The 24,529-nt window shown below is 40.9% G+C and overlaps 1 protein-coding gene across 1 annotated transcript in view; it reads right to left on the reverse strand.

Moving 5' to 3' along the window:
- mast1a (microtubule associated serine/threonine kinase 1a) overlaps positions 1-24,529 on the reverse strand; it is an 88,061-nt gene that overhangs the window by 31,926 nt on the left and 31,606 nt on the right. Inside the window, exons 3-6 of the mRNA XM_033970053.2 lie at positions 6,251-6,336; positions 4,141-4,216; positions 3,705-3,777; positions 562-719 (exon numbers count right to left, since the gene is read on the reverse strand). Of these exons, the coding sequence (XP_033825944.1) occupies positions 562-719; positions 3,705-3,777; positions 4,141-4,216; positions 6,251-6,336 (393 nt within the window). The remainder of the gene's footprint in view (positions 1-561; positions 720-3,704; positions 3,778-4,140; positions 4,217-6,250; positions 6,337-24,529) is intronic.

The raw sequence follows: 24,529 nt of genomic DNA on the forward strand, positions 1-24,529 counted from the left end.
CTCGTGGTGTGACCTCTACCGCCCCCCACTGGACACTCACTACACATTTGACAAGCTAAACGAAAGCAAATAAATGACTCAATATGTCTCTTTCCCATCATAAAGCAGATATTTTTAACAATTAGAATGGTATTTTTCTCAGGAAACTCAGACTAGAGGACACACTCGACTGGCAAATGTTCAAAATTGTTCTGAAAAGTAGAATTTTACAAAAAAAAAAGGGTCAAAGTGATTTTTTACTTTGACCTGTATCTTTTTTTCCCCCTTTCGTTTTATTTAAATTTAAGTATCGCCAACATAAATACACGAGTGCATCCAGTTATACTACATAAATACAATATCACATCTCAAATAAAACAATTAGATTCACAAAAATGTAAGAATATATTGTCCTCTTTCACCCCTCCACATCTGGGCCCCCTAAGACCCTGGGGCCCGGGACAACAGGCCCTTTAGTCCCCCCTGTCGACTCCCCTGACTCAGTGTATCGATGAACGGTTAATGCTACAATAAAACCAACAGTTTGTGAGTGTCTAAGAACCTTCATGTGGCTGATTTTACCTGAGGCTTCGAGATCGCGGCCGCACGTGTGGCGAGCGGCGTCCGTCGTCGTCGGTGATGCTCTCAGTGCTGCCGAAATGCTTGGACAGGAAGTGCAGCTCGTCCATGGTGGGCTGGAAGGGCAGCTGGTGCAGACGCTCCTGTGACGAGCTCGAAGACTGCAGGAAAACACCACAGTATGAGCGAAACACAGAAAAACACAAGGTGAAAGCCCTGGCTGCTTGTCGATATCCAAAACTGGCCTTCAATGGATCTAAGAAAGCTAAAAACAGGATAACACAGAATCAGAACCTAGGAGAAAACGTGTAACTATTCCCTACGCAGCTCGTCTGTCTGAAAAGCTTCAGAGGATTTTCAGACAGCATGAAATCCCAGTCTATTTCAAACCTTCTAACACTTTAAGACAGAAACTGGTTCACCCAAAGGACAAAACCCTGAGCTACAAACAAAGTAATGTGTCTACTCCATTCAGTGAAGAGTGGAGTGAGCGTTACACTGGAGAAACTAAACAGCCACTTCATTAGAGAATGTACTGTTGCAAGAGCACCTCGGGACTCCAATCTGCGGTACATCTCCATCTCAAAGCCGCTAACCACTCCTCTGAAGACGGTGAAGTTCAAATCTTAGCCAAAGAAAAAAAATGGTTTGAGAGGAGAGTTAAAGAGGCAAAGACAATCCATCTTTGAACAGGAATGGAGAGGCTTAGACACCATTTATCTTCTATTTACTGTATAATTCCATCCTCTGACCTAAAAAACTGCTAGCTAGTATGCTAATGCACATGAGAGTGTTCATTAGGAGACTGAACGATCACACAAAATATGACTCAGGGACAGTTCACACTTACTGTCGTGTAATAGACCAAGCTAACAAACAGAAACGATCGGTAGTATTAGTTTCAGTGTAGTTAGCGCATCAAAACTAGGAAACAATAGCGGTAGCATGCTAATAGGTCGAAGAGCACACATTAGGGGCCTGACTGATTATCTAAAATATGTCTCATGCACAGCTCACACTTAAGGTAGCTCATTAGACAGCAGCCTTCACATCTTTAATTTAAAACTTTTGTCCAGTTTACAGAATTGAAATTTTCTTTTGCTAACACAATAATCTGTGAGCGAAAGGAAGGTGCAAAGATTAAGAAAATATAGCTCAATTATGGTTAAAAAATGTATAAATAATCACAATTATTTGGGTAATAATTATAACTGATTAAATATGTGCAGTCAAAAATTAAGAGTCAGAGTCAGGCCCGTCAACAGGAATTTGGGGGCCCGGGGCAAGAAACCTCACACGGGCCCCCCCTCTAATTCATTTATATTAGAGTTCTTAAGAGAAGGAGTCTAATTCTGGGCCCCCCCAAGATACTCGGGCCCCGGACAACAGACCCTTTTGTCCCCCGCTGTCGACTCCCCTGTGCAGAGGAAAATAAAACCTTTTACGATGTATTAATAACCTTATGATCGATGTATTCCAGTGGATTTAAAGAGACGCTTTGCTCCAGGGTTTAAGAGGCAGAACGAGCGGCCACGTCACTATTTTTGTAACCGATAGAAACGATAAAATGTAGTTAAAGGAAGAGAGGCGAGAGCCGGTCGACAGGTGACTCGGGGTTAATCCTGTGTATACACTCGGCAAGTAAAACAAGTTCTTTTTCGACAGAGGAGCCCGGATCAATGCGACGCTTAATGAACAGATCTATTAAGAACCTTTGCCATTTGTGTAATAAAAATCTATTACAAACTCAATCTGAGCTCCTGCAGACAGCCCCGTAATGATGCTGTGAATTCACCCAGTCCAGTCAAAGGAATCAATTAGGCACTTCCCACGAGAGGACACAAGTCTGAGAAAACATCATTATGTACAGTGGGGAAAAACTTCAGACGGATTACTCCTTCTTCTTCTTCTTCTTCTTCTTCCTTACAGCTCTCGACTCATCCCAGCATCATTTCTACCGATGATTCTTTCTCAACTCGAAGCAGAAACCCCCCGCGCGCACACATCGAGAGCGTTTGTGTTTTCTATTGATTATGTAGCGGTTATGGTGTAACTAAGTCCGAGAGCGATTGTCTGAAGCAAGCGGGTGGATTAAAAATGGTAAAAGTGATGGTTTGAGTGGACAAATCTATCGCTGTCTAAATCATCCTAGGTTTTATTAATTTCTCTTTGTTATTTGGGCTGATTGGACCTGATGATATCCACATACGCCACCTGGATTTAACTAAAAAATAGGTTCGTGTTGCTGCAGTTGGTCCGGTCTAGGTTCAGCAGAATGAGGTCAGCTGACACCGGAATAAACTGAATGACCTGGTTATTCCATCAATGGATTTTTTCTTCCCTGATGACACGGGCGTATTCCAAGATGACAATGCCAGGATTCATCGGGCTCAAACTGTGACAGAGTGGAACAGGAGCATGAGACGTCATTTTCACACATGGATCGTCCACCACAGAGTCCAGACCTTAACCCCATTGAGAATCTTTGGGATGAGCTGGAGAAGCTTTGAGCAGCGTCAGACTCGACCAGCATCAATGCAACAGGTGAAAAATTAATGCAACACTGGATGGAAATAAATCTTGTGATATTGCAGAAGCGAAATTGAAACGTTATTTATTTTTATTTATTTATTTATTTATTTATTTATTTATTTATTTATTTATTTATTTATTTATTTATTTATTTATTTATTTATTTATTTTTATTATTATTATTATTATTATCATTGTAGTTTTATTATTTTTTTAAATTGTATTATTTTATTTTTTTTTAATATGTGTATATGTATGTTTATATAGGGATGTATGTGTGTATATTTTTTCTGTTCCTGTGCATACCCTGGGTGGGAGGGCTTTAAAATGTCAAAATGCAATAAAAATATTAATAATTTTAAAAAAGACAAAGTATTGGTATTGGAGCAGAAAAAGCTGGATTGGTGCATCCCTAAAAAGCATTTCAAAGCAGAACAACCACAGCATAAAAAAAAAGTGCATGGTGATTTTCCAATAACAAATATAAACAGTGTGTAGAGCCTGACACTGGACCATAAATGCAGAGTATTCAAACATTATTAATCAGGGATGAAGTACATAAATAGTAATAGTGTAATTTGGTACGTTATATTGTGTTGCAGAGTGATTCTTACCGTGGAGCTGGGCGTGTTTGTTCCATATCCTGAGGAGGGCAGAGAGGCCAGGGACCATCTACGGCCATCGGCTCTGCAAAGACAAACACCCGTGAGAAAATGCACAGTGATTAAAACCTGTGAAAAGAGCCGTTTCTCTGTGTAACTGGACAAATCTATATCTCGATGTTGGTATCTGCTGTCAGGGCGATGCAGTTTATTTCCCCCAAACAGATGTGTAAGCGATGAGTGTTTGGGCACCTTCCTCATTCATCTCGCCTCTGTCAGCTCGGTGTTTGAAACGTCGTGTCAGAACATAAAAAGAGTCTTCATATTTATTCATGGGAGTGGGTGGGCTTCCTGCTGAGTTATTCTGTGTGTAAAATATTCCACTTTCTCTACAGAACTTCACGCGCTCTTGTGATGCTATAGCTGTTGTTGTATGAGTGTGCCAAACCTTCTGGAGGAGGCGAAGCAAAAGTGAGCAGGCCCACTGGGTGAGAAGTTTCGCGGGCTGTCCAGGGGACTGCTTCCTGAGACACACAGAGGAACAGACGAGATTTAACAGAGACACATTTATGCTGCAGAGACACAACTACAATTTTGCATGATTTGTTTTAAAATATGATGTTTTCTATATATACGAGGGTCATTCAATAAATAAGGTGAATTTTTTGGTATAAGGACTTTTAATACACATAGAAGCTTACTTTTTTTGGCTTTGTTTTACTTGTTTTTCACATGGATTCAATTTCTTTTGCAGATTAAAAAACGTTGAGAGTTTTGGCGATTAACAAAGATGGCCGACCAAGAAGCTCCAGGATTGAACAGCGGTCAGTTGTCAAGTTTTTGGTTGCTGAAGGTGCAAACCCGTTGAAATTCATAGGAGAACGTCCCTGTGTCTGGTTCACCTCAGGAGGCCTCACTTCTGTAGCTCATCTCATCCTCAACACTGCTCCGTCCTTCTTTAAACAATTTAGCCACTTGTAGACATTTTTTTTGGCTGAAACATGTGGCACCAGACACAGTGACATTCTCCTGTGAATTTCAACGGGTTTGCACCTTCAGCAACCAAAAACCTGATAACTGTTCACTCCTGGAGCTGTTCAATCCTGGAGCTTCTTGGTCGGCCATCTTTGTTAATCGCCAAAACTCTCAAAGGTTTTTTTTAATCTGCAAAAGAAATTAAATCCATGTGAAAAACAAGTAAAAAAAAAAAAGTAAGCTTCTAACTGTATTCAAAGTCCTTATACCGAAAAATTCACCTTATTTATTGAACGACCCTCGTATTTTTGCATAATTGCCTTTATTTATGTATTTATTTGATAGGGGCAGCACGTAATAATGAACATGTGTAAATGTGCCAGATTGTAACAAAGACGCTAATTTCCATCTGTTGTCCCTAAAGGCAGGTGACACAGAAGATCTTATAAACTCTAACAAAACAGACAAAGCACAAAACAGCAGAAGAGACACGGTGTTGGAAAAACTCTGAGTTTGTTTACATGCGCTCGAGTGTCCTGGTTATGGGGCTACAGTACAGAATGTGTTCAGACAAATTTACATAAACGTTGAATCTCAGTGTGACTCTGAAGTGCTGTACGTTTGCGATTTGTTTTCTCCCCGACAAAACCCACAATGTCGATGAAACGTTCTGCACCGGCAAAGACGCCGACGAAGGTTTGAACTTTGTGTTTAAACGAGAGAGAAATGTGAGAAAATGTTAACGCCTGTGTGAGAAAAGTGTATAAAGTGTGTGGTGAGGGGTTTTACAGACAAAAACATAGAGAATAATGTAAAAAATAAAGCTGATACTTCACAGATTTCGCCTGTTGTGGGTTATTTTTAGATAAACGAGGGACCACTGAACTACGACAGAGATATGGCAAGGAGCTAAACGTCGCTAACTTACGGATTTTAAGCATGTTTCAAGAAAAAAGAACAAGACATACTGTAAATTCAAATAAGAACATAAGATACAACATGTTGAGCGCCAGCAGCTTCAGTAAAACGTCTTATTAACTGTTAAAAAATGTTAAAATCTGGTTGTATTACACAGCAATCTGCTTTATCTTGTTTATAAGTACCGTATTTTCTGGATTATAAGTCGCACTAGCCAAAAAATGCATAATAATGAAGGAAAAAAAACACATAATTTACATATAAATCGCATCTGAGTATAAGTCGCACCTCGGCCAAACTGAAAAAAGTGCGACTTATTGTCCAGAAAATACGGCAGATGTTTTTAAAAGCTCATTTTGGGAAACCTGCTGCTCCTGCCGTATTTGTAACTTCAGTTCGCACATGCTCAGTACAACAGCAGAGTTGAGAAATCAGGACGCTGCATCGACGTTCCACAGCATCCTGAATATCCCTGAATATCCCAGTGACAGTATTCCGGTTTCTCATTACCAGGATACTGACACCAGGATACTGCATTTACACGGACACACACACAATGTAGATTTTTATGATCACAACATGAGTCAATCTTCTCCTAATGAACATGTATTATTGCATTATTATTATTATTATTATTAGTACAAGTCACACAAATCCGTACTGACCGATGTGTCCCGGCAGTGGAGAGTGCGGCCGGGGCAGAGTCGGGGACGTACTCAGGATGAGGCTTTTTCGGTTACTGGTCCTGCAACTGGAGCACATGAAAACACACAGAGAGAGAGAACAGTCAATATTTATCAGCGTTACATCCACCTCCATCAGCGGCGAACCCACTGACCCCTGAGCTAATGGCAGCGCAGCGTGTTCTGTGTGAACCTGAGGCCGTCACCATAATTACTATATTGACTTCAGTACACGGTAGATGGAACAATATATTTTTAGTGTGTACGTTTTCTTTGCACCACTAGGACATTTTGGGTTATTATTTTTGGCTGTATGAGAAGATTTAAGGTTTTTTTTAACAATGTTGTAGAGTTTTTGTGGTTTAATTCTGCTCATAAATCTGCTTTTTGGGTTTTGTGTCTGTGGCATAAACTATTTTTATTTTAATATATTGTCGTTGATCATCTATATTTTCTTCAGTAAAATATTGGACTTCAAAATTTGTGAGCCTGCTGCGTGTGTTTGTGTTTATATAAATGGACATAGCTAACGTGCTAGTGCTTTTAGCTTCATCAACTCTGGCTCCAATTCACTTTCTATTGAAAAACTGTAATTTTTTTAAACAGGAAAAATGAGAACCACACAGCACTTTTTAGAGACCTGGACTCCATTTTTAAATTATTTTGAAGAAAACTACAAACACCTCTCAATGAAGGGAACACTGACTGATTTTACCTGTACATTTGTTTTTGTTTAGTTTTTTTTTCTATTTTTTATGGGTTTTTTAAAAATTATTTTGGATTAGTACTATTATTGATATTATTATTGTTTAATTTATTTATACATTTATTTTCAGTACTGTATATTTCATCCTTGCTTTGTTGTTTATTGGCGATACCATTATTTATACAATACAATAATGACAAACTGGACACCGGTCACTTTAATAAGTCAAGTGTGCACGTATTTTTATTTTATTTTTAAGCATATCTTTTTTTAATTTTGTGCATGCCCTTATGTGTATTTGTATTTATTCAGTGTGTTTTTATGTTGGACTTTATCGATGGCAATGCAAGTCTTCTGATTCTGATTCTGATTCTGACGATGTAGGGGTATGTCTCGCTGGTCAGACATACTGGAACATTGTTTTGCAGATAAATAATTAAAAAAAAAGAAAAACTGTGTCCTCTCTCTGTCTCTGCTGCTGTCAGACTCGTCATTTTGGTCTTAAATGTTCGTATTAACCCTCTACATGATCCTGGGGTTTTTATTTCACTTTTGTGTCTGTAAATCAAGATATGAACATTAATAACGGACAAATCAGGCGCCTTCTTTCCTCGACGTTACTCCCGCTAGCGTTAGCAACAGGTTTGATTGACAGCGTTGCTAAGCGCCCGCTCCCTGCAAAATCAGCGGTACGACGAGCGGGAAAGGGCGTTAGGTTCAACAGATTGGCTCTTTGGTTGCTATGATACTCACAGACTCGCTCCAAATTAGCCGCTATAACTGCTAGCCTCGACGTTAGCCTCATTTCGACTGAACCTGAGCGCTGCGGTGACGTCACACGCGCTCAGTCCACTTCTTTACACAGTCTATGGTCCGTGCGTTGATGACTTTTATTGCGGGGAACAGTGTGTCTTTGTGTGTGTTATAATACAGGCTTTTATTGACACTGGGTCATCCATAGGGAACAACGACAACACGACACAGGCTTTTAATTTCCTGCAGGTCCTGTCTCATATAATGGCGAACGTGATGAAGTGGAGGGAAAACGCAGGTATAGCCCATAAACAACATCGCTCTATAATGGGCTCTCCCAACGCCGGCTGTGCGGAGAAGAGGACGCAACAATAACGCAACAATAACACACTGTAACACACCGTTTAACGCACAGCTTAAATGTTTTGTAGTCGTTTGGCTTCACTATTTTAACTGAATTAGGGTAAATGCAAAAACAAATTATTACATCGTTATATTTCCATTGTTAAAAAAAAAAAAGAAGGAATAGAAAAGAAATAGACAAAAAAAGAGGCGTCACATTTTTACATAGCGCTTTTCCACGTTCAACACACTCAAAGCACTTTACACTCACACATTCACACACCAGCGCACACAGACACCAGGGCCGGGGTGGGTTAAGCGTCTTGCCCAAGGACACGACAGCAGCGTTCATCTGTGGGAGCTGGACATCTGCTGTTTTCTAACATCTTTATTCCATCCATTCATCCATTTTCTTCTGCCTTCTTCTCTATCCAGGGCCGGGTCACGTCTAAGCAGGGACTCCCAGACTTCCCTCACCCCAGACACGTCCTCTTTAGCTCTTCCAGTGGGACCCCAAGGCGTTCCCAGGACAGCCAGAGAGACATAGTCCGTCCATCGTGTCCCGGGTCTTCCTTGGGGCCTCCTCCCGGTGGGACATGCCCAGAACATCTCACCAAGGAAGTGTCTCCAGGAGGCTGCTCCAATCGACGTGGAGGAGCAGCGGGTCTACTCTGAGCTCCTCCCCTGCGACCGAGCGCCTCACCCTATCTCTAAGGGAGCACCCAGCCACCCCGCGGTCCTTTCAGTCATCACCCAGAGCTCATGACCGTAGGTGAGGGCAGGAACGTAGATTGAGCAGTAAATCGAGAGCTTTGCCTTTGGACTCAGCTCCTTCTTCACCACAACAGACCGAACATCTTTCTTTCTTTTATAAATTAGTTTTAGATGAATATTGTGATTTAAAAATGCACAAATTATAACACAATAATCCATGAGTGTTGTAGATTATAGCTGTACATTTCTCAGATACATTAAACGAGCTTTGATGACGATGAGTTGCAGGAAAATTCCAGATAATTCCGGTTTCTTGAGATGAAACTGGACTTATCTTGAATCAAAACGACTTTATTTCATTTATTTGAAGTGCGGATTGCTCCATAGCTTCTGCTGCCCAATTTAAGTGTCTGTCGGTCGAGATTTGGCAGAACAAAACCATCTGACCGCACAAGTTTTCTCCACATTGCATCATCTTAAACTCTCTGTATCTGCGAGTGTGAAGGACGGGGAGGGTTTCATAACAGGCCGAGAATCGAGGACACGACACATATTCGATGAACCTGATGGAATATCTTTCTCCTTTATCTACAGTTCTGTCGTTTCTTCCACCCACACCCTTCCACCGTGTTGTTGATTTTCGTGCCAGTCACTACAGTCGTCTTACGCCACCGTGAGACGCCAAACCTCCGAGTAGATTCATCGGGCGAGAGTCTTCATCTGCAGAGCTTGTACCCAGCCTCGCAGAACAGAGGAGGAACTTAGTGAAATATTTAAGAGAAACGCATTAGCTGTGGATGGAGGCTCTGAAGTGTTTTACATCCAGTTGCAGGCAATGAGAGGAAGAGGAAGAGAAGAGAGGAAGAGAGAGAGGGAGAGAGAGAGGGAGGCCGCTGGATGTGAAAAGTACAGATAGAGGATGCTGTTTGATTCTGTTGCTGTTTGATTCCTGTGGCCTCCATATTTTTGTCTCGTAATGAGGATGAATGTAAAAGGGGACAGGAGTATTTGCTCATCCAGTGGTACACACCTCTCTCTCTCTCTCTCTCTGTCCCACACCCTCTCTCTCGCTCTCTCTCCCTCCCCCTCTCTCGGTCTCCCCTTCCCTCTCTTTCTTTCTCTCTCTCTGCCCCCCTCCCTCTCTCTCACTGTCTTTTTCTCCCTCTCTCTCTGTGTCTGTCTCTCCCTCTATCTCTCTGTCTCCCCCTCTGTTTCACTCTCTCTCTGTCTCTCCCTCCCTCACCACTCTCTTTCTGTCTCTCTCTCTTTTTCTCCCTCTCCCCTCCTCTCTCTGTCCCTCTCTCTCTCTCTGTCACTCTCTCTCTCTGCTCTCCTCCCCATCCCCCCCTCGCTCTCCCTCCTCCCTCTCCCCTGTCTTTTCCCCTCTCTCTCTCTGTCTCTCCCTCCCTCCCCACTCTCTCTGTCTCTTTCTCTCCCTCTCCCCCCTCTCTCTGTCCCTCTCTCTCTCTCTGTCCCTCTCTCTCTCTGCTCTCCTCCCCCATCCCCCCCTCGCTCTCCCTCCTCCCTCTCCCCTGTCTTTCCCCCCTCTCTCCCTGTCTCCCCCTCTCTTTCTCTCTCTCTGTCTTATACTTAGCTCTTCATTCATGATTCATCACAACTAAACCTTTTGAATTTCATCATCACTGTCCCTGTTTTTATTTAAACCTAATTCCACGATGATGCATTTTCACTTTCTCAGTGTAAATATAATTAAATGTACTGTCTGTAGTGTGTGTGTGTGTGTGTGTGTGTGTGTGTGTGTGTGACATGTGTCTGTGACATGTGTGTGTGTGTGACTTGTGTGTGACTTGTGTGTGTGACATGTGTGTGTGTGTGACATGTGTGTGTGTGACATGTGGGTGTGTGACATGTGTGTGTGAGACGTGTGTGTGTGTGTGACATGTGTGTGTGAGACGTGTGTGTGTGTGTGTGACTTGTGTCTCCTGTGTCTGCAGTTTCTTTTTTGAAACATTTGCAAAAAGTGTTACCATCTTTTTACAAATGATAAAATAGTAAACAGTCACAACATCAAGGCTCAGAAAATGCACACACATTCACACACATTCACACACATTCACACACACTCACACACACTCACACACATTCATACACCAGTGCACACAGACACTGGGGGTGAGGTGGGTTAAGTGTCTTGCCCAAGGACACAACAACAGCATTCATTTGTGGGAGCTGGAATCACACCCCCAACCTGTGGGTCAGTGGATCTGATCACTGAACCTGTGATGTTTACGTCGAGCGCAAGATTCGAACTATCAACCTTCAGTGGCTCTACCAACTGAGCCGCCGTCACACAGATATGATCAATGAGAAAAGTACAGTGGGTTTTATCAAGGAGGGAGGGAACTAGACAGAAGTAAAATACATTTAACTTTTGAAAACATTTCTACACAAAGAGAAAAAGACAAGCCTCCAATGAGTTTTTCAAATGGCACTGATCTGTGCAAATGAACTCTTCATATTTAAGTCAAATTAAAACAGGTTCAAAGACAAATCTGACAAAGAAATCTGTCAGGAGCAGGAACTGAGCAGCATCGAGAGCACGTCTCTGATCAGGAGCATCTGAGGCTCGGCCTCGTGCACATATCCATTTGTATTTTTCAAGTGTTGGGACAAAACACGTACGACAGGTGGATATTAGCATTTACCTCCACATGTTTCTATATGTTTCTATATGTTTCTATATGTTTCTATAGGCACAGTCTGAAGCATCAGTGAAACGTCACAACAGTTGGACGACGAAGGCGGCAGCTGTTTGCCCAAACATGTCAAGAGAAAAGCTAACGACTACAGTATCTAATTGGCTCTGTGCACAGCAGCACGCAAGCTAGCTCGCTGTGTCTCAAAGCTTATGCTAGCATTTATTTAAAGAGTAAAACATAAAATAAACAAATCAAATTCAAATTAATTAAACTAAAGATGACCCGATTGTTTTTAAACGTAGAATACTTCAGTTTGTGGTGTTGTTTTATTTTCTTATGCCTCATAATTAGCATTAGCATTAGCATTTAGACACAAACATGTCTCACAAACATGTCACAGAAGTGTCTCTGGTGAAGTATTTATTTTATTTGTGTGTTTTAACATGTTTCAGCGACATCCACCTGCAGCTCCTTGTCCACTGTCTGACCCTGACCCCTGACCCCTTTATAGTTTGAATTATTCTTATTTTCTTAAAATTTTCAAACCTCAAGTCATAAGCTATTTACTCATTTCTCTCTGAGTATTTCGTCATCCATTCCAGAGTTACACTGCTGAATATTTAGAAGTACTACAGACACAACAGTGACACGGGGGAAAGTATCTGATGTGTCCGTGAAAGTCTCCAGTGCTTCATGACACTTATCTTAAAGGCATGCAGCTCAGGCACACTTAAAGGGGAGGACGCTCTATAATCCCCTGACCGGCCAAGTGTTTATCACAGAGAAAAGGTCACTTTGGAGTTGTGTTACTTGTGTATCTGTCGAGAGCCAGAGGGGGGAAAACATGAGAGGGGCCAGGACGAGACGCGCAGCAACAAGAGCTTTTTGTTTTATTTTACATTTGGCAACTACATCCGTGTTGAAAGGATGAAGACGACACAACGGAGTAAACAATGAAAACAAAACATGTTCAGATATTTGGGTAAATATCAGACTGAAGTCATAGCCACAGAAACAAAGAGACAGTGTCAGCAGTTACCCCCAGTGTCTCTAAAACCTTTAAATTAGGATGAAAATCTAGAGGTAATAATGGACTGAGACTTGAACTTTAACAGCCACATCAAATCAGTAAGATCTGCAGCTTTTTAACATCTAAAAACATGTCAAAAATCACACAACTGCAGTGCATCCAGAACCAGAACTGACTAGAACCAGGAAGTACTTCACACATGTGTCCTGTGGCTCAGGTCTGTGGCTCCTGTGGCTCAGAGACTTTAAAGCAGCTCAGTGTGAACAAGTCTCTCCATGGACCAGCACCAAAGAACATCTCCCACATGAGCCACAAGAACCATCTCACACTCTGAGAAGTCCTGGTTTAGTTCTGGTTAAATCCTGGTTTAGTCCTTGTTTAAGCTTTATGTAGTCCTAGTTTAGTCCTGGTTTAGTCTTGGTTTAGTCCTGGTTTAGTCCTGGTTTAGTTTTGGTTTAGTCCTGGTTTAGTCTCTTTCTTATTCTGTAAAACACTTTAAATTACTTACAAATAAACTTGCTTTGCCTAATTACGACAATAAAAACATTACATTTCCAATATAACCTGAAATGAGTTCATTGTGACTCTTAAAGCAGCACATTTTAAATAGAAATGTGGAGTATTTTATACATGAAGAAATACTTGAGGTGTTACAAGGCTGATACAGTGATGTTTCTATTATATAAGAAATACTTTTGCCCCTCAGTCAGTATTTTATTTTTACCATTATCCACAAAATCTGTACTTTTCATAGACACAAACACTTCCAAAAAAAAAATCGTGCACATGTTTCAGCTCGTCTGGGTCTCGGTCGCATATGTCCATACGTGATCTGATCTGAAGTTTATTTAACAGACTCACATTACACCTGTCTGCTCTCCATCCTGACCACCTCACCCCTCTGAGATAATAACGAGCAGCAACAACAGCAGTACAATGAGTAAAAGTACAGGAGCCAAACGGGCCCCGTGTCGGAGATTCACTTCACTGCCAGAGCGAACCAGAAGAGACGACACAGAAGACAGTACGTCCAAACTGTTATGTGCAACTGGAGGAACACAACTGGGATTACAGCTCCTTAAATGTACAGTTAGTGTTTTATAAGACGAGGCTGTAGACCACATGTGTCAAACGCAAGGCCCGGGGGCCAAATGTGGCCCGCCACGTCATTTTATGTGGCCCGTGAGAAGGTAAATTAAGGCTTGACTGTCGTTTTAAAATAAGTCTGTGCTGCTTTAATGTTTGCACTGACAATAAACTAATGAGTCGACAGTGTTCGTACATTTACATTATGTCGGGTCCTTGCTCCGGGGTAAACACAGAGCTGCCCTCACCTCTGCCCGACTCAAAAACAAACGCAGCAGCAGCAGATATTTTACTACTATAGATATAAAACAAATGTGATTGTTTTAGAGGGATATTTAGTCTGCTGTAAACACACAAGCCCAGTTTCTAATAAATCTTTACATATTATATTATTTTCAATATAAATGTATGAGCTCTTGGGGGCCCCCTGCTGGCCTCGGGGCCCTAAGCAGCTGCTCAGTCTGCTTATAGTCTGAACCGGCCCTTGCTTACAACACCTGTCCCACTTCATGCCCCACGAACGCAGCCGACAAATGTGCGTTTCCATGGAGATCGGCCCATAAACAAACCGTGCATCTGAGTAGACTTCACACACGTCTATATCCCATCATGCATTGCTTCTACGGGAGAAAACGGAGCGCACAGACAGCGGTGGACGTACATTCTGCGGCGTAGGTTTGTCCCATTTTGACAGGGCTACACGGAGGAGCAGCCGGGCGACATTCAAACGCCGGAGTACGCAGTTATTTTGTTTGTTTTTTTGTGTGTTTAGAGCGGGATTTGAACCACCAACCTTCGGATCAGTGAGTGACAAACTCTCACAAACACGCAAAGCTTTTCCGTTAAATATTACAAACTGTTTTCCCAGTGACATCTGAGTTTCTTTCACGCATAAATTGAGTGTGAACAAAGACCTGCAGCTCTGGGGTGAAAGAGAGACTCATTCTTTTTAATATTCAAACTCATTCATGTCCAATTATCCACATTAGGAACACACCACGGATAAATCCACTCTCTCTTTACCGAAATGACCGGAAAAATTAAAAACAGCAGGAGCGGAGCGAGCGGCGCACTGAGACCAATGTAAACCGTTACCATGGGAACACATTTTGAGTCACTTTTTACAACACGGCAAACGGTGACATCTCCAAATGGGTGTTTTTTATTAAATTTTTTTTTTAATTTTCACAAGAACGCAGAGGAGAAAACAAACCCTGGTGTTAAAACAAAAAAGAAAAACAAAGAGTGAAGGAAGCTATTTGCAGCCTAAACAAATATGAGCCACCTGCTGCGAGCCGGACACTTGGCAATCCTCCTGCAAAGCACTCTGGGTAGTGCGAGTATTTTCACATCTAGAGTCTGGTAAATGAAATCTAGTGTTTGTAAACAGTATAGCTCCATATGTGCGAGGAGGAGCGCAGACCTGGGACCAGCAGCTCTGGACTCACGGATTCTTCAATGTCAGAGTCTGTAGTTTGGTCTGGATCAAATCTTTGCACGACTGGGAGATTTTTGGTTATTTTTTGTCTGTATGATCAGATTTAAGACGTAAAAGGTTGAATTAATAACGTCTACGACTCATTACAGCCGCAAACTAACGACTAAAGTGTTTCATTCTCCTGTTTATTTCTCGCAGCTTGTGATTTTTTGACAATATTGTAGATTTATGATAGTTTTTGTGGTTTAAATCTGCTCTTGGGTTTTTGTGTCAGTCATAAATTAGTTTCAATATTATCGTTTATCGTCTGTATTTACTTCAGTGCTGTATCAAACTGAGATCTGTTATCATGACAGGGCTAATCTCGCTCTGGAGTACAGCACCAGCACCAGCCAAAAAATGAAGAGTAATGAAAGAAAAAACATCTATAAGTCGCATTTTTTGGGGGAATTTATTTTACAAAATCCGAGACCAAGACCAGACATTTTATCTTTAAAGACAAGTTATAATAATAATAATAAAATGTGGAACAACAGGCTGAATATCAGTACATCACGCTAACGCTAACGTAACACATTTATATTTATTCAGCTCCATGAAGCACAGACAGAACTGAACACGTGTCTGGTTTGTTAACGTAAGATATTAACAGTTAATCAGATAAATAAAGCAGAAAAAACAAGCAACACTTTTACTCTGGATCTCACTCCAAATCAATAAATCCACTGAATTCTTCATCCTCGGTGTCGATTCTGAACAAATCCACCAACTCCAGAGGAAGATGAAGCGTCGCTCAGGAGAATATGATTTTATTTTAGGCTCATTTTTGTTCAGTCTTTCTCAGATGCTTTTTTAAAATCACCGTAATGTTGATATTTTAAATGTTCAGTGGTCCAGGAGTGGTAGATACTGGTACAAGCCTAGAGCCCGTCACACGGTCATCACTGTGACAATAACAACGATGTGACATTATATATTTGAATAATTTCACATATAAGTCACATCTGAGTATAAGTCGCACCCCCGGACAAACTATGAAAAAAGTGACACTGATAGTCCAGAAAATCCGATATATTAAGATGATAATAGAAGAGAAATGAGAAATATCATGTTAAGTGAAAACCAGATTAATGATAAGGCGAGACGCTGCAGGTGAACGGGAAAAACATTTAAAACTTTACTTATATAAATGTAAGAAAACACTGTATTACTAGTTTTTCTTCATGTGATGATTTCATTTAAAAATAAGGCATTTTATGTGTAAAAACTGCCCAAATCTACCATGTTTACCGCTTAAAACAGAAACATGAAAAGAGCCAGGTTTAAATGTCTCGCTTCTTTTTGTTGTCATATTAGATACTAAAAATCTAAATATACAGGGGATTTTGGATCTTATTTAGTATTTGAGTAAACTTTAACTGAAAATTTGCCTAAAAATTCAAGTTTCGCCTCTTTTTTTTTAGTTAAAACTTGAATAAATCAGACTCGGAATTAGACATGAACAAATCCTTCTGTACGTTTCACCAAAATCTTGTTAAGTATAAGAGTGTAAAGTTTGGTGTGTGTAGGTTTTACTTTAAGGCCTGATCCTTATGTTTTTATGAGGGGAAAACACATTTTGAGAAAACAACCTTAACTCCTAACCTTATAACTCTATGGAGGCAAGTGGATTAAATTAAATATTAAAACATATTTCGGTGCAGAGTGGGCGGTTTTGTTGTTTCCACGTGAAAGCTTCTATGCTGAGAGACCAAACTCACCAAAAAACAAAAAAATAGAGTTATAAAAATGAGTTTCTAGTGTTTGTACTTAAACATATCACCATGAAAAACTACAGGTAATTACCATAGATATTGTTTTTATTTTTAAAGTTGTTTTCACCCTTTTTTCTCATCTTTTTCCCACAATATTCACCACGTCCCAGTTAAACTTCAAATTCAAATGCAGTTCTTCTCACGTCACCTCATAAATCCCACAGTGTCATAACTCAAAACGCGTGGTCCGGGCTCGTAGTGCTCGAGCGGCGGGAGGTTGTCAGTCAAACGCAGTGTGATTCATGAGGGTCAGTGGGGCGTGCTGCTGCTGGGACGGTCGCGGCCGACGGCCACCGCTGATGAGGAGCGAGCTGCCTCTGAGAAACGAGTTTAAAATGTGACACGGAGAGAAAATGTGCGGACGTGTGGGCCAGAGTCTGTCAAAAGGGTGTTCAAATCACACCTTATGACCGAGCGAGCTGTCCGCACATGACAACGGGCAGAGGAGACGCGCGAGAACTCATTTTGTCACCAGAAAGGACCGGTCTGTGTTGATTTACTAATGTTATTACGCTCAACTTGCTTTTTATGTGCTTTTAATATGACTCAAGGATCGTGTGGATGCTGGGAGCTCATCTGCGGAGGGTACGGCTGCTCCAACATTTTTTTTTTTATTCCTGTGCCAAGAAAAATGCATTTTGAGGAAAGAGGAAATTATTTGTTTTGGGTGTGAATTTAGAACACAAGATTTTTGGTCTAATTGTCATGAGATTCTGCCTGGAAAGATTATAATAACATCCAAAATCCTAGCTTTTTTTACGTAGTACTGCACAATTCTATATATTTTGGGACAAACATATGGCATAAACACATCTTGCACGTTGTGAACTTGCGTTAAAAGTAAGTTAAACAAATCAGCGTCCTAAAAAAAATGCTCTAAATCCATCGTTATTACCTGTTAACACAAAGACAATCGCCCCCTAGTGGTCGGACGCCTTCATGTTCTGAGTGACAAGTCGGTTTAACCAATGACAAAGAAGTAATAATGAGCGTCCATGACCACTGTTAGCTCCTAAACGCATTATTGATACGTTTTAGCTGATGTCGTCAACAATCCCTAACGCTGTGACGCTAACTGAAGCACTATCCTGTCTGAAGCTCTGAGTTTTGTTTTATTTTATAACACAATCTGACCAGAAAGAACTGACTACAACAAGTGAACTGAACCATGCTATTAAACACGTCTCTCACACGTAACATTACAGTCTCAAGCTAGCTAGCGTTAGCCAACAGATTTTCCGTTAGTCACGTTCACGTTTTTTGTCGAAAGTCAAACTCCTAAACAGGACCACGCACGCTCGGATTGACCACAAACTCCTGAAAACGCGATGTTTCTTGAGTTTTCAGACCATCTTAAAACTGTTTTGGGCAGCGTTTGCTAATGTGCGCACTGTGTCACCATGGTAACGGCCGAACATTCTGCCAATAGAGCTGCACGTAGAAAACCCCCTGCAAAGTATCAATAATAATGAAATCTATGCTCTAAAAAAATGTTTTATTCACACATGTTTAACACACAAACGCTGCAGATTTAGGCTGAGTTCATCTCTCTAACTAAAAACACTCTGTTCCACCTTGTGATGTCATCAAGTGGTGATCCAGGAAGTGCTTCACTGTGCTTTTAAACTCCACACACCTTCATTTCTAGAATCATTTTGGATGATTTCAGCCTCTGGAATTGCCGATCTCTACTGAACTAAAGGTAAAAAGTAGATGTTAGCTTGTAAACTACCACTTGATGACATCACAAGGTGGAACAGAGCATTTTTGAGGTTTGGAGATGTTACAGACTAATAAGAAAGTGTTACTCAAACATGTGAATGAAACAAAACACAACTCCAGGTCTGTTTTTGATGATTTAACAGCATTATATCATCATATATTACCCCGCTGTGGAAAGGTCAAAGGTGAACTCTGTGGTAATGACTCGTGTAGAAGCTTTGACGAGCAATTATCGCCTCTGCAGCTGCTCGGGCGCTGAGCCACGACTCACACAAACACGCCACAAAATATACACATTTGTCACGAACGGCAAACCGCGACCCTCACACGGCAATAAACATCAACCTGCCGCGAGAGGCCGCAAAGTCGACAGGTAAAAGTTCAGGCGATGTGAAATGTGCTTGATGTAACGATCGTATCAGTCTGGATTATGGAGCTGTCGCGATATATCGGTTTAACAATATACGGGACTGATATTTGCGCCGTTTTGAGTATCGCTATCGGTCTTAACTCTCCTGCCTAGGCCGATATTTGGTTTGGGATCAACAATTCCTGCATAAATCTTTGTTTTCAGAGATTGACCAATATGTTGTTTTTTTTTCATGGCTGATGCAGATTGTTTAAAACACAGAGCAACCGATAAACGATAAGCTCCGTCGATACTTTTGAGTCGATATATAGATCCGATTTTGATTACACTTGTTCCTCGCTATAACATAGAGAGAAATGTGAGAAAATGTTAACGCCTGTGTGAGAAAAGTGTATAAAGTGTGTGGTGAGGGGTTTTACAGACAAAAAACAGAGAGAATAATTGTGAAAAATTAAGCTGATACTTCACGGATTTCGTCTATTGCGGGTTATTTTTAATTTAAATTCACTACAAACTAACACCAACAGCCCTTTTTTTACCTTTAAGAGAGTTGCGCATCACATTTACTGCAGTTGTTTCTTCGTATTAAAGTGTTAAAATAAAGCTTTGTGTCCATGTTCTACGTAGTAAATTGACCAAAACAAACTATCGGCCTACGCTGGAAATTTAAAGCCGATTCAGCTGATACTAAAAAGTCCAAACATCGCCCGATATATCGCTCTATATTTCTTTATTTTAACACTTTAACGCGACGATGGTGTTCACAAAATGAGATTACACAGCTCTGTTATGGGTTAGTAGTAAAAACAGGGCTGTCAATGTCTAAAAAATAACTTGTATTGAGTTTATTACTTTAATTTTTATTTTATTATTACTTATTATAGTTAAATTATGCAGATTAGTAAAAAAGTACAGACAGTATTTATGTAAGGAGTCATTTAAATTCATGTATTTACGTGGGAAATGATCAAAATTGTTCGTAAATATCGGCTGGAGAATAGATTGGAGGCTCAGGATTTATCACGTGGACAGATTTTGTTGTTCAATATTATCGTTTATCGCAATATATCGTGCTTCAAAATGTGTTATCGTGGCAGGTCGACTGGTTTAAACTTGAAATCTGACACAAAACAGTAAAAGTGCAATCAGACAAATCAGATGCGAGTCAAAACAACTCTACCGTCGGCTGTTATCTCGCCTTTTTGTCAAAGTCAGCGCGTTTGCGTCGAGGCGAGGTTCAGTCTATATATAAGTGTATATAAACGTACGGGTCAAGGACTGCGCCTGGTCCTGCGTCGACAGCGTTTAACTCCACACGTCTTTGGCCTTCTGTAATTGTTCGCTAATGATTTCTCACAACAGGACACTTCTCCCCTAACGTCAGGTGCGGCGTCCAAACAAAAGACTCAGGCATTTTAGTAAAAAACAGACATAAATTTAAAAAAAAAACATCACCTGCCGGACAAGAAGACGTTTAAATACAAGCGTCCAGGACTAAATAAAACATTTTAAAACGTGTTACACTGTTCAGCTTTGAAGGTCTGTATCTGGGTGAGGTTACTCTCTCGCAACGGAGAAGCACCTCAATAGCACAATATCGATATATGACACATCTCGATATCATAAAATCGAGATAGGAACTTATCACAATACCGATATACGACCTCATCTCGATATCACTATACCGATATACGAACTCATCTCGATATCACAATACCGATATATGAACATGAACTCATCTCGATATCACAATACCGATATACAACCTCATCTCGATATCACAATACCGATATACGAACTCATCTCGATATCACTATACCGATATACGAACTCATCTTGATATCACGATATTGCTAAATGAACTCATCTTGGTATCACAAAAACCGATACATGAACTCATTTCAATATCACTATACCGATATACAAACTCATCTCGATATCACAGTACCGATATATGAACACATCTCAACATCACGATATCGATACACAAACTCATCCTGGTATCACAAAACCGATATATGAACACATTTCAATATCTCTATACCGATATACAAACTCATCTCGATATCCCACCACCGATACATTAATTGGTCACACGTCCGGTGAGGAGCCTCGTGTGCTTCCTCAGCTCCTCGTGCCGCAGGAGCAGAAGTGTCCGTTCCGATCTCCGGAGCGTGTGCAGACTGACAGGTGCGAGTCCGTGTGATTTGATGAGCTCTGAGAGACGGCGCTAACTCCGTGGCTCCTCTGGCCTGAGTGCTGACTCACGGAGCACATGGGACACCAGACCTGCCTCGTGGCGACTCCATTGATCTGTCTGGGCTGACTTCCTGACAAGTGACAGCAAGGCCTGCCTCTCCCCCGTTTCCTCTGGGACGTCCTAAAGGTGAGTGCATGTTTACAACTCGGAAGCGAAATGGAAGGGACGACTTAATGCTTCTAGAAATTGCTTTTGGAACTGAGAGCTTAGGGCTTCCTGTGAGGGAATATAGCCGTTATTACCACCGCGGCGCCGTCCAGACCACATCTTCCGGGATTCAAGTAGATCCTAAATTTGGGAAAATGACCAAATGAAGCCGTGCGGTCAGATTTATCAAGTGTAAAGCGTTTAGACGGAGATAGAGGGGAAGGATGAGTGATGCTGACAGGCGGCAGATGGAGCTCCAAAGGTGAACTTGATGAGAAAAGCAAGAACGGTGAAGAAGAATAGATAAGTCCGACGGTGAAAGCGGGAGGAAAACAACACGAGGCGAGACGGAGAGCGAGGGGCACGACTGGGGTTAGTCACATGACCCTGTTGTTGCTAAGTAATCCAATACAGAGAGACATAAATAGAGGTGTTTGCAGTTATTCCCCATGAAGAGATTCTGACGGGGGAGAAAAGATGACGAGGCAGAGGAGATAAAAATGGTGCTGGAGACGAAAATATGAAGAGGAGAGATCTAATAACAGAAATGGTGTCAAGTCGAGGCATGAATAAGCAGTAAATAAGATCACTGGATCAAAGAAAAGTGCTTCATTTCTAAGGAAAACATATTTGGGTGAATTAGAAAGAGCAAAATGACAATTGATTTTAAACTAGAGTGGATGTTTTCAATCGCAAATGGAGGTGTTTACTTGTTACAGTGACTTTTACGAAGATGTAGAGAGCAAAAAATACAGTGTTTATGCAAATTTATAAAGAAATGTGATTAGATTAGACTCAAATTTATACGATTATGGAGGATGGTGATGGCATTTGTCACACTAATAACAAGGGGATGATTAAATAAATGTGTTTTTTAAGCGTGGGTGGTAAACGGATTTACTAAAACAGACTTTTCAGAGCTTTTAAACCTATAGCGTCGGATGCTGTTGCCGTTCAGGACTTTCCGTTACCGTAACTCCGCAACCGATTGTGCTTCATGTAAATTCAAACGGCGTCTCAAAGCAGAGGCACGGGGCTCTTTAAATATGTCACTGTCGTTACGGTAATGTGCTCAAGACTGCCAATCAGAGCGCGTCAAAGGAAAAATAAGGATGGTTATGTAAAATAGAGGTAGTTGTGTGAAAAAAGGCTAAAATACAAGCTGATACTTCCTTTAACATGATTTTTATGGCCAAAAAAAGTCTATGTGAGCTATAACGTTCTATAATGTGCTCAGTCCTTAAAGGGTTAACCGTGTTATAGCTGTTTCCTCCTCTCATTTACACTCTGAAGTTATATTTGGAGCGGTTCGTTCATGTTTAATCGCTTATTTTCAAGACGCCATATAGCCGACCAACCTCCATTTTCACCAACATCAGCGTACGCCCACTGCTCTGTACGCACTTCGTTCAATTTTATTTTCTTAATCGATGACACACGCAGGATTCGGTAGCGTCGAGCGGTCATTTTGGTACTGCTAGCGTGATCTGCAGGATAGGACGTGCCGACAGCTACACGGCCAGTGGATTTGTTTCTTTTATTAAGTCGTTTTAGGTGAATATTACGATTTAAAATGTGCAAATTATACAAAACGATCCTATACAGCAGACACGAGGGCAATAGTTCCGTCTTTAACCCTGTTTTTAATGTTCTCTACTGTCTGTGAGCAGCACATGGAGCAGCCGGCAGCACAAACAGAGCTGAAGTGTGTGTCCTGGTGCTGGTCTGAGCGGAGGGTGTTGTCTGATGTCCTCTAAAGGCGTGAAAGTGGACCCTCAGGCCGGCGATGCAGCGAAAAAGAGGCCAGAGCACGGGCTTATCGAGATCTCTCCGCTGTCTTCAACCGCTGCATGTCTCCCGTCTATAGTTTATCTTATACGTACAAACAGCACCGTGATCGTGACAATGACCTTCTCGTCTGTTAACGATGTGATGGTTTCGTAAACAGCGCTTCCTCGGACTCATTTGCATTAGCCCAGAGTCTTGCAGCATGACTAATAGACATTAAAACGTTTACATCTGATAATGGATGTAAGCGCTGGTTTTTCCACTGCGCCGGCGACAGGAGAAGTTGGGACGAGCCAGGAGAGCGTGACAATAAAACTAAAGATTAATGTAGTTTTTCATGGTATTGACAAATCACTGACTTTTTTTTTTTTTTTACCTTAAGCATAAATATTCTAGCTAAAATATCCATACAAACACGAACAAACTCTGTGCACAGCAGCGCCCGGCAACCTCACTGTGAGCGCCACTACTTCCTGTCCAATTATATCTCTATGAAGTTTTTGCAGCCGCATTAAAATGAATAAATACTTTAAAGATAAGTCAGCGGACAAGGAGCTGTGGGTGGATCTCACTGACAACGTGTTAAATAAGTATAAGTGCTACATATAAAAATAATTGGCTCGTCTTTGTTTTAATTAATTTGAACTTTAAGCGGTTGTTTATTTTATGTTTTCTGATTTGAATAAAAGTGACTATTAGCCTTGAGATGCAGTGAGCTAGCTAGCGTGCCACTGCGCACAAAGACTATTTAGTATTTTATAGCCTTTAATTCTTCACAGCAGATTCAAAGTGGCTGAATTGAACAGCAGTTTGTCGTACGCTGAACATACACGGAACATAACTCATTTCCATAAACATCATTTGTATGCAGCCTCATATTGGCTGTGATTACATTAATAAAGATCTACCTGTCTGCACTTCCACAAACGCACGAAACATTCATTAATTTAAACATGACAAGAACAAGTACGCCAGGTTTATATTTAAATGCAGCTAATATCCAAGTTCATTTATAATACACATATCCATTCAGACAATATCCTTGTTGTAAAATGATGTACCGTATTTTCTGGAGTATAAGTCGCACCAGCCAAAAAATGCAGAATAATGAAGAAAAAAACATATATAAGTCGCACTGGACTATAAGTCGCACTTTTTGGGGAAATTTATTTTACAAAATCCGAGACCAAGAACCGACATTTTATCTTTAAAGGCAAGTTATAATAAAAACTATAAAATAGAGAACAACAGGCTGAATATCAGTACATCACGCTAACGCTAACGTAACACATTTATATTTATTCAGCGACATGAAGCACAGACAGAACTGAACACGTGTCTGGTTTGTTAACGTAAGATATTAACAGTTAATCAGATAAATAAAGAAGAAAAAACAAGCAACAAGTTTACTCTGGATCTCACTCCAAATCA

Source organism: Periophthalmus magnuspinnatus, chromosome 1 (assembly GCF_009829125.3).
Source record: "Periophthalmus magnuspinnatus isolate fPerMag1 chromosome 1, fPerMag1.2.pri, whole genome shotgun sequence".
NCBI lineage: Eukaryota > Metazoa > Chordata > Actinopteri > Gobiiformes > Gobiidae > Periophthalmus > Periophthalmus magnuspinnatus.